The sequence below is a fragment of the Procambarus clarkii genome, unplaced genomic scaffold (genome assembly GCF_040958095.1).
Source record: "Procambarus clarkii isolate CNS0578487 unplaced genomic scaffold, FALCON_Pclarkii_2.0 HiC_scaffold_334, whole genome shotgun sequence".
Classification (NCBI taxonomy): domain Eukaryota; kingdom Metazoa; phylum Arthropoda; class Malacostraca; order Decapoda; family Cambaridae; genus Procambarus; species Procambarus clarkii.
Window position 1 is genome coordinate 101,051 of NW_027189367.1, and position 11,264 is coordinate 112,314.

General features: G+C 41.0%; 1 protein-coding gene across 1 annotated transcript; it reads left to right on the forward strand.

Moving 5' to 3' along the window:
• Positions 1–1,319: 1,319 nt before the first annotated feature.
• Positions 1,320–1,862, forward strand: LOC138361376 (uncharacterized). The gene has a single exon (XM_069320733.1). The coding sequence runs from the start codon at positions 1,320–1,322 to the stop codon at positions 1,860–1,862; it is 543 nt and encodes a 180-aa protein (XP_069176834.1).
• The last annotated feature ends 9,402 nt before the right edge of the window (positions 1,863–11,264 follow it).

Consider the following 11,264-nt stretch of genomic DNA (forward strand, 5'->3'; position numbering starts at 1 on the left):
AAGACCTTGAGAGGAATATGTGAGAGCTATAATGCAGAATACAACCTTACTTTCAATCTAGCCAAATGTGCTATAGTTCCCATTATCTCACACGATCCGTTTTATATTGATCCGAAACTAAAGTTACTGTGCGGAGAGATTACTGAAAGTTTTTTTGAGAAGCATCTGGGTCATATCCTCTCCTCAAAGGGTCCACGTTAATTTTTCTGATGCTATTATAGACCTAAAATTAAGAATGTCATTATGTCATTATGAGTGAATTCGATCAACTTGAAACACGGTCGAAATTAACAGGCAATGTCTGAGCCCGCATGACTGTGATCTATGCCCGCATGACTGTGATCTATGCCCGCATGACTGTGATCTATGCCCGCATGACTGTGATCTATGCCCGCATGACTGTGATCTATGCCCGCATGACTGTGATCTATGCCCGCATGACTGTGATCTATGCCCGCATGACTGGGATCTATGCCCGCATGACTGTGATCTATGCCCGCATGACTGTGATCTATGCCCGCATGACTGTGATATATGCCCACATGACTGTGATCTATGCCTGCATGACTATGATCTGTGCCCGCATGACTGTGACCTATGCCCGCATGACAGTGAACTATGCCCGCATGACTGTGATCTATGCCCGCATGACTGTGATCTATGCCCGCATGACTGTGATCTATGCCCGCATGACTGTGATCTATGCCCGCATGACTGTGATCTATGCCCGCATGACTGTGATCTATGCCCACATGACTGTGATCTATGCCCGCATGACTGGGATCTATGCCCGCATGACTGTGATCTATGCCCACATGACTGTGATCTATGCCCACATGACTGTGATCTATGCCCGCATGACTGTGATCTATGCCCGCATGACTGTGATCTATGCCCGCATGACTGTGATCTATGCCCACATGACTTTGAACTATGCCCGCATCACTGTGATCTATGCCCACATGACTGTGATCTATGCCCGCATGACTGTGATCTATGCCCGCATGACTGTGATCTATGCCCGCATGACTGTGATCTATGCCTGCATGACTGGGATCTATGCCCGCATGACTGTGATCTATGCCCGCATGACTGTGATCTATGCCCGCATGACTGTGATCTATGCCCGCATGACTGTGATCTATGCCCACATGACTTTGAACTATGCCCGCATCACTGTGATCTATGCCCACATGACTGTGATCTATGCCCGCATGACTGTGATCTATGCCCGCATGACTGTGATCTATGCCCGCATGACTGTGATCTATGCCCGCATGACTGTGATCTATGCCTGCATGACTGGGATCTATGCCCGCATGACTGTGATCTATGCCCGCATGACTGTGATCTATGCCCGCATGACTGTGATCTATGCCCGCATGACTGTGATCCATGCCCACATGATTGTGATCTATGCCTGCATGACTGTGATTTATGCCCGCATGACTATGATCTATGCCCGCATGACTGTGAACTATGCCCGCATGACTGTGAACTATGCCCGCATGACTGTAATCCATGCCTGCATGACTTTGAACTATGCCCGCAAGACTGTGATTTATGCCCGCATGACTGTGATCCATGCCCACATGATTGTGATCTATGCCCGCATGACTGTGATCTATGCCCGCATGACTATGATCTATGCCCGCATGACTGTGAACTATGCCCGCATGACTGTGATCTATGCCTGCATGACTATGACCTATGCCTGCATGACTGTGAACTATGCCCGCATGACTGTGATCTATGCCTGCATGACTATGACCTATGCCTGCATGACTGTGAACTATGCCTGCATGACTGAGAACTATGCCACCTTCAAAGTGTTGATTTTGGTAACCTTAATTGTGAATTGAGAAAATGTTCAAGACGAATCTTGGGTGTTTATCCATGCACTCATTGCAATCTCATAACGGGCCTTATGTCCACATCTACACTTCAAGAAATTGTTTACAAACGAATGGTATCCTTTTGTTTGAAGGGAATCGCACATCCAGCAAACTCAATCAATTCCTTTTTATTTATTATAGTCACTGCCACTCCAACTATCCCAGAAGAACAAACTTAGTTGTCAGGTAATACAACTTAAGAATGAGTGATACATATATATCATGGTGCAGCAGGTATACAGCATACAATAAAACAACTTGTCAGCAGTAAAAGCAGTGAGACCCCCAGCTGGATAATTGTAATTTTGAAGGAACTGCTGTGACAAAGAGACGCCTTACTGTTAGGAATGTTGAGTTCTATGGAAGTCAGATCTATGTTGCATGAACTGTGTTGGGAATGATTTTGATCTGGGTTTGCCCCAGAATCATATACATGGAGACTGCCTAAGGTGTATTTTTTTTTTGTATAAAGCCATTGAATGATTAGTTTAAATTAATCCTTTAAACTGTATTCTCAATGTCAGACATTCATGTTATGTTTTTTAACACTTTCTTTAAGATAAATAGTTCACTGTAAACCTATGTAAACTAACCAACTATATAAATGTACTAAACATACATTCATTTACAATATTTTTTTAATGTATTGTTTGTAAGTGCAGCTTGGACCGTTCATCACGGCCGACAGAGACTTACCTGTATCCTGTTTGGTTATGCGCAGCTTCGACCCTTCACCGTGGGTACAATTGCAGTCAATCAAGTAACCATTGATGGTAAGTGTACCAAGCTGGGTGGAGCAGTAGCGATCTGTGGCAACAAACAAAACCAATATTTTATAAATATCTTGGGTAATGTTTTTTGTTATTTGCTTACATATGTATTAATTGTGTTTTACATATCATGATTTCTATTTAATTTTAATTATTTTCAATATTTTTAATTATTATTACTATTAATTTAATTACTATCATTATTTAAATTGGAATTATTGCTAATTTAATTATTATTATTATTTCTTTTTAACAATTCCATGAATTTTTATATAGTGACAGTGTTTCGTGTAGATGTTACTGAATTCAGCAAACTTGTTCATGAAGAACTCTTCCAAATCCAAAGAAAATGTTTTGAACGAGACGAATGTCATCTATGTCTTTCCATGCTCCAACAATCTCTGTACATAGGCAAGACAGTATGACTATGGTGGTGCATTTTAAAAATTTGTGGGCGAGATAGGGCGTGAAATTCCCATTCATTTTCACGAAAAATTCCCATAGACTTAAATGTAATTTTTCCAGCAGACGTTTCCTATGTTTTTTAAATGGTATTACATAGACTTGGCATTTTCAAATTTTGGTGTAAGATGAAGTTTGAAATTATCAGTCTTAAGTGTAAACTACCTGTTGATTTCAATGTAATTTTTGTTCCAGAAGACTTTTCCTGCAAAATTTAAATGGTGTGACTTAGAGGACCCGTTTATTTTTTTGGGAAGAGAGATGTGGTATGAAGTTCCTGTAGACTTACATGTAAAATTCCCATAGTGTTAAAGGTAAACTTCCCAGCCCGTAGCCTTAAATGGAGATCTTAGGGTCAAGACTTAAATAGAGTTTTTTGGTCATACTCTCTAGACTTAAATTAATTTCCTAGGCCATCGAATGTAAACTACCTAGGTCATAAATTTGAATGTAAATTTCCTAGCTCATAAATTTGAATGTAAATTTCCTAGCTCATAAATTTGAATGTAAATTTCCTAGCTCATAGACTTTATTGCAAACTCTTCCAGTAGACTTAAAATTTAATCTCCACAATTTTCCTAGGCCATAGGCTTAAAAAGAAGTCCCCACAGAGTTCCAAAGTTTCCTATCCAAGATATTCGTCTCCGGGTTTACAATTAGTTTACTAACAGCGGACGTCTCAGTGACTTTGCAATAGAGCAGTCTGTCATCCATCACCTTACACCTGCCATCCACCCGAGCACCACCACTGCCCCTCCCGCCATTGCAAGCAAAGCACTAGTGTTAAGCTGATTCCTCTAGTTTCTCTTATCATTGTTTGTTATTGTTCAGTTTCCACGCTGCAATTCACCCGTTAGATGTCTGGAAAGGTATTCAACTAAAGGTTTCCTAACCTAACCTGACCTAACATCTGGATCAGATTGTAGGCAGGGGAAAGAATAATTATTAACAATTAAAATCGCATTTACAAACATTCCTCTGGGCGGTGTGTGTGTACAGGGAATAAATCTCATAAGCACTGTCTCCAGCAGGGCAGCTCGAGGAAGAGAGACAAAGACAGGAAGAGGCAGATAAAGAAAGGAGAAGAGACGGAGGAAGATATGATGACCAAACTACACTTCAGGACGAAACGAAACGTCGTCGTTTCTTCATTAACTGGTGTTTCGTTTGGTCATTATATCTTCAGCCACGTTATTGTGACTCATCGTTTGCATAGGGAAGCAGAGAGAGATGATGGAGGTAAGAGTGTGAGTAATTATTCCCAGGTGCACCCCATGGTAATTCCCTTCCCGCCAAACACACACCGAAACTACGACGTTATTACAAAGTTCGAACAAGTTTTAACACCTCCTAACCAATTATAACAGCCAATATAGCCAGTTGTAAAAACGTTCTAATACGTCATAAACACGCTAAGCCAAGATGTAACAACTTTATTACAAGTTGTAACAAGCGGAAAATAGAGACAGTTTCGGTTTTTGTTTCCAGGGTTATAACCTTTGCATTCCTTCATCTCCTATACAAAAGTATGGGAGATGTATTGTAAAACACTTATATGCGTTGAATAGGAAAAATGCAAACAATGATTCATATTCTAGGTAGGAACTAAAGACGTGTATATTAGTCTACATATTATACACTACATAGTATTAGATAATTAGTAAACATTGCGCTAACTTTCCCTTTCACTTAAAAAAGAAGCATTCAATGACTCACAATAATTTACTTTTCTAAAGTTTCTCAACTGATTATAGAAAAGGTTTTGCACCAGGTTTTGTCATAACCAGAAACTGGAATAGATATTTAAATCTTTTCGTTCGTTATATTACAAAGGGTTTTTAGCATTGTTATTTGTCACTATATATGAAATACACTTAGTAACAAGTGTTAATATTTTGTTTGTGAATAATTTTATGCAAATAGCAATGGACCTGTAATAATGTTTTTTTATGAAGGGTTCTGTAATATTTGTCTCAACTGTTTGATTTCACAGAAACTTCCCTTTGTTTAGGATATGGCCCAGCCAATAATCATTAGCAGTTGCAAGAAAATCGAGCAGTATCTGCCCTATCTACTTGTGGAACAATCATTGACACAAATCATTGACACCATTTTACTCAAAATTGTCAGTGAACGTCTTTTAAAATTCAGATTTTTTATATATACTAAGCAATTATAATCTTATTTTTAATTTTAAAATAACAAATTTTATTTTGAGTTACCTTGTGAGGATATGCTTCCTAATGGTACAGATTTATGCCTGCTCTTATTGTTTATGGTTGCTTGTATGTGTGCTTGCATGGCACAACTTCGTTATTTGTCATCCACTGTGTGTCAAGTTTGGTCTGAAGGGTCTAAAGAGGTCATCAGGTTTGACCTGGGTCATATAGTCCTGTTGCAACTGAGTAAACAGATGAACAGTATCAGGCCTGGTGTACCTTTACACAGGAGAAGTGAGTTTTGGTGAATACTGTGGTGGGAGGGGCAGAGATGGGCCCTTTCTCCTCAAAACCATTAGGTTCTAACCACAATCCCTCTTTTCCCCCTTTCTGAGACAATTTCGCTTTTCGCTGGATGACGTGGAAACCAAACCACGACTCTGGCTGAGGAATAGGTGCGGGTGCCAATCAGATACGTTTACAGAAAAGGCGAGAATGCCTAGCTTCTGCCATTGGTCAACAGGGGACGCTATCACGGTATCCAGGGGAGCATGTGGGCGTCATGCCTCAGGGCGTCATTCAGACTCCAGATTTCAAGAAGAGTGGACGCTGCCACACCAGAGCTCAGGGTCAAGTCGAGGGGAGAGTGTAGCTTCTTGCCCAGGACAGAGCGTGCTCGCACATGCCAAGTCAAACCCGTCATGCGATGTGTGTGTGTGTGTGTGTGTGTGTGTGTGTGTGTGTAGGAGAGAGTGGGTGGGTGTAGGAGAGTGGGTCCAAAGTGACCCAGGAGTCATGACGGACAATAATTAGTGTGGAAGTTTCAGGACTATGCTGGAGCTCATTATGGTCGGTGTCTGCTGATTGGCCAGCTCGTGTGGTGAAATCAAGTTATTCCTGTGACCTGGAAGGAAAAATGGGCATCCGGAAGTGTAGAAATTCATCTGATGCAGCTTGAGGTGGTCCTCAACGACTTTGTGCGGATTCAAGGTCGGGCTCCCACGCTGACGAGGGAGATATTCTTATCTGCATAACTCACCACCAGAGTAGCAACAGCCTGCTTGTCGTCTGAGGCCACCTATATCATCGTCGGGGAGAATGAATGTCAGTGTATTAAGGAGTAATCGAATGTAAAAACGGGCCCATATCTCTTTTTGTAATACTTTAGGGATAAGTAATCAGCCAATCTCTGATGGATCAACCAGAGTATATCTTGCGACGTGCTTCCTCTGTGCTGGGATCTATTGAGATTGTGAAGAGTCAAACTGTCATCTCGGTGTGAGTGACAGGTTTTAACATTTGAAGGTGGTGTCGCACCACTGTGGAGTGACCGATGTGTGTGTGCCTCTCTATCCTCACATCTTGTCTGCAGAGTCTCGACATCTCATGTCACGTCATTTATTTACATATTTATTCTCTGCCCATGCTTCTAAACTATTCATCAATATTAGCCAAGCATCTAATATTTATTCACATGTCTATATTTCCCATGACCTCTCAGTTGGGTCTGGTTTGCTGAATACCTCTCACAGGGGGTAGACTCGTTTTTCGTGGGATCATACAACTGCTCTCGCACAAGACTCACATATATGACTTATTGCTTATAGTCAATATTTTGCTTATGAAATAGTATATATGTGGTATATTCCCAGTTAATTTTTTTTCAAGGCCCAAACTCTTCCTCACGTACCAGTTTACTTCTCACAGTACCCGTCCATCGCCGTAGACAGCATAATACAGAGCAGCTACCTCCTATTGAAGGTTCGTAGTTTTGTTTTGAGAAATATTAGTTGTTCTTAGTAAATTATAATAAGCACTATAATTTATTACATAAAATAAAAGTGCTTCACAAAAAAAAAAATTATATACAGTAGTTTGTGCTATAAAGATTGTATTGTTGGTACGTCAACAGAAAACGATATTACGTTGAAATGTCTATGGAGTAAACTGCTGCAAACAGGATGGTATAGTGTCAACTACCAACTGTAGGATGGGTATAGGGTCCACTTCCACCTGTTAGGTGGGTAAGGGGTCCATACCACTTGTAGGATGGGTCTGGGCCCATCAACTGCCCATAAGATGGGTATAGGGACCACTATCATCCACAGGATATCCATGGGGTGCACTACTGCCCACTGGATGGGTATATGTTCCACTTCCACCCAAAGGATGTGTGTGGCATCTACTATACCGCCCACAGGATGGGTATGGGGTCCACAATTACCCACAGGATGAAAATTTTGTCTACTACCACCCACAGGATGGGTATGGCCTCCATTGCCGCCCGCAGCGTGAAAATAGGGTCCAGTACTGTCCACGGAATGGGTATATGCTTAACTACTGCCGACATTATGAGTATATCGTCTACTACCGCCCACAGGATGGGTATGGGGTTAACTACCACCCATAGGACGCATATGGGGTAAATTACCGCCCTTAGGGTGGGTATTGGGTCCATTACCGCCCACAGGATGGGTATGGTTCCCACTGCCACCCACACGATAAGTATGGTGTCCACTAACGCCCAAAGGATGGGTATGGCCTCCACTGTCACATACAGGATGAGTATAGGGTCCAGTACCGCCCACAGGTTGGGCATGGGTTCATTACACCCCACAATATGCTAATGGGTTCAAGTACCGCCCATAGGATAAGTATGGGGTCCACTACCGCCCACAGGATGTGTTTGGGGACAACTATCATCCTCAGGAAGGTTCACTACCGCCGACAGGATGGCTTTGGGGACCACTATCTTCAACGGGATGGGTAAGGGGGGTTGACTTCCGCCCACAGGGTAGGTATGGGGGTCATGGCCATCCACAGGATGGGTATATGCGCCACTACCGCCCACAAAATGAGTATGGGGTCCGCTACCGCCTACAAGATGAGTATGAGGTCCACTACCGCCCACAAGATGGATATTGGGTCAACAACCACTCACAGGATGGGTATGGGGTGGTGGCACTACTACCCCCCAGGATGGGTATGGGGTCACTACCACCCACAGGATTGATATGGGATCCAATACCGCCCACAGGATGGGCATTGGGTCCAATATCACCCACAGAATGGGTGTGGGGTCCATTACCGCCCACAGGTAATGGGGTAATGAGCAAGGGGTCTTCTACCACCATCAGGATGAGTATTTTGGGTCCACTACTGCCCATAGGATGGGTATATGGGATTTATAATTATAATAAGCACTATTAGTTTATTATAATTTATTAGGTAAATTATTACTACTTAATTATTATAATTAAGTACCTAATTTCATCTTCATAATTTCCTACTTTGTGATTTAAAATTGTTCTGTATCTAGTGTTACCCCAATCTCCCAATCTTTATAATTAATCCAATCAACATTACCATTGTGATCATTGCTGTCTTCTTATATGTGCTAGCAATATGCTGTATTGTGCCTATTATTCTTTGTTAAATTATTATTCAAACTGTCAATGCAATCCATCTGAGCTACCTATGTACTTTAATATACATTCAAATCTCTATCATCTCATTTTTGTCTTGCAATGTACCTGTTATCAATTTACAAATTTTGCTGTGTTTACCTACTTAAAATTTTCTGTAAGATTAAGGACCTGCCCGAAATGCTGCACTTACTAGTGCCTTTACAAGAATGTAATCACTATGCTATGTATCCTTACAATCCCAATGTATCTTCCTGTATATATATCTATATTAATAAAAATGGAAATGTTCGTTTGTTCAAAATCGCTAATCTCCGAAAGCTCTTCACCGATTGCTTTGAAATTTTCACACAACATTCCATTCGCATCCGGCCAGGTTTATATAAAAAAAAATGTTTTTTCCTGTCAAATGTGAGACATGAATATAGTAGATATAAAAAAAGATTCGCCTATTCGAATGCAACGTTGTGTCAAAATTTAAAAGCAGTCGGTAAAGAAGTTTCGAAGATTTCCCCTCATGAAAAACACAGTATTCCAAAAAAGCATGTGCTTCCCCATCACAGACATGACAACTATATAGCATGTACATAAAAACGTGCTCGGATGCGAATGGAACGTTGTGTGAAAATTTAAAAGAATTTCGGTGAAAGAACTTTCGGAGATTAGCGATTTTGAACAAACGAACATTTCCATTTTTATTTGTATAGATTTACTAGCAGTACCCGGCCACGCGTTGCTGTGGCTCAGAAACGCATGTGCGTTGCTGAGCCACAGTAACCTTCCAACTCCTCCCCACCATTTCCCTCTCACCCATCTCCCCACCATCTGCACTACCCTCTTCACCACCATCTTCACCACCATCTTCACCACCACCTTCACCACCATCTTCACCACCATCTTCACCACCATCTTCATCACCACCTTCACCACCACCTTCACAGCCCAACTTCCAGTATTCCTAAATTTTAAAACCATTTCCCTTCCCTCTATCACTGATGGCTCTTAAGTCTTCTGGACAGAGCTCTCCTCCTCGCACTATATTACTGCTCCACAACTATATCTATATAAATAAAAATGGAAATGTTCGTTTGTTCAAAATCGCTAATCTCCGAAAGTTTTTCCACCGAAATTCTTTGAAATTTTCGCACAACGTTCCATTCGCATCCGAGCACGTTTTTATATACATGCTATATAGATGTAATGTCTGTGACGGGAAAGCACATGCTTTTTTGGATTACTGTGTTTTCACGTGAGGGGAAATCTTCGAAACCTCTTTATCGATTGCTTTGAAATTTTGACACAGCGTTGCATTCAAAAAGCGAATGTTTTTATATACCTAGTATATACATGTCTCACATTTAACAGGAAAAAACATACTTTTTTGAAAAACAGCGCCATCTGTTGAATGTAAGAGCAACACACCGTATATTCTCCGAAAGTTCTTCACCGATTGCTTTGAAATTTTGACACAACGATCCTTTGAATACACGTGTGTCTCTATACACCTACTATATAGATGCCACACCTGTGACAGGTAAAAACATGTTTTTTTTTTAAACAGCGTTATCTGTTGCATGTACAAGCAACATTCGCAATACTAAATATCTTACAATTCCATTTCAATGTTTCTGATTGCATTGATAAATTTTATTTATATAGATTTCGATTTTTTTTTAATTATTTTGTGTGACATTGTGTTGGAATTCAGCTGTGTTGTTTACCATACTGTTCATTTTGTGAGTATAGTTTATTTTAGGTTGCTACCCACTCCACCATCCCCTCTTCCTTCCCACCATGCCCCACACGACTCCTGGTTCAACCTTGAGGCCGAGCGGACGTCTGGATACCTCCTCCGCCTGGGAGCCGCCTGTTCACATCTTGTTTTCGCGTTTTGGTTTTGCTACTGCCTTTTGGCATCCCTTTTCAACGGTCCGATTGTACGACACCTGGTGCACATATCCCCTTGGGTCACTGGATTGTTGATAGATTTTTTTTTTTGGCGTGTTCTGGCTGGATCTCCTGGTTTTTCAAAACAAGCATGTTTTTTTCCCTGTCACAGGTGAGGCATGAATATAGTAGGTATATAAAAAGACGTGTTTATTCAAATGCAACGTTGTGTTAAAATTTCAAAGCAATCGGTAATGAGGTTTTGAAGATTTTCCTCACATGAAAAACACAGTTTTTCAGAAAAAAGCATGCTTTTTACTGTCACAGACTGGCACGTCTAAGAAGAATAAGATTTCTCCAAGCCCGTTATTGAAAATTTGAATTATATGATCGTAAATGCCTTTTTGCTCAAACGTTAGATTAGGGATATTTGATTGCACATACAACAACCGATCACCCGTGCTGTAATTTTGTTCACGACGCAATTCTACATCGAACGAAACAGCAGCAGATCGATTCGGTGACGGCATTCCCAATTGACTGAGAACTTTGTTCGCAATTTGTAAGCACAAATTCTTAATCATTATCAATGCTTCGCTGTAGATTTCTGCTGTGAAATCCATGTTCATATTTGAATTTTCCTTGCGTATTCGACGGACAATATTT

What these genes read in the sequence shown, in the direction of transcription:
- LOC138361376 (XM_069320733.1), top strand. Translation starts at nt 1,320, where the DNA reads ATGACTGTGATCTATGCCCGCATGACTGTGATCTATGCCCGCATGACT.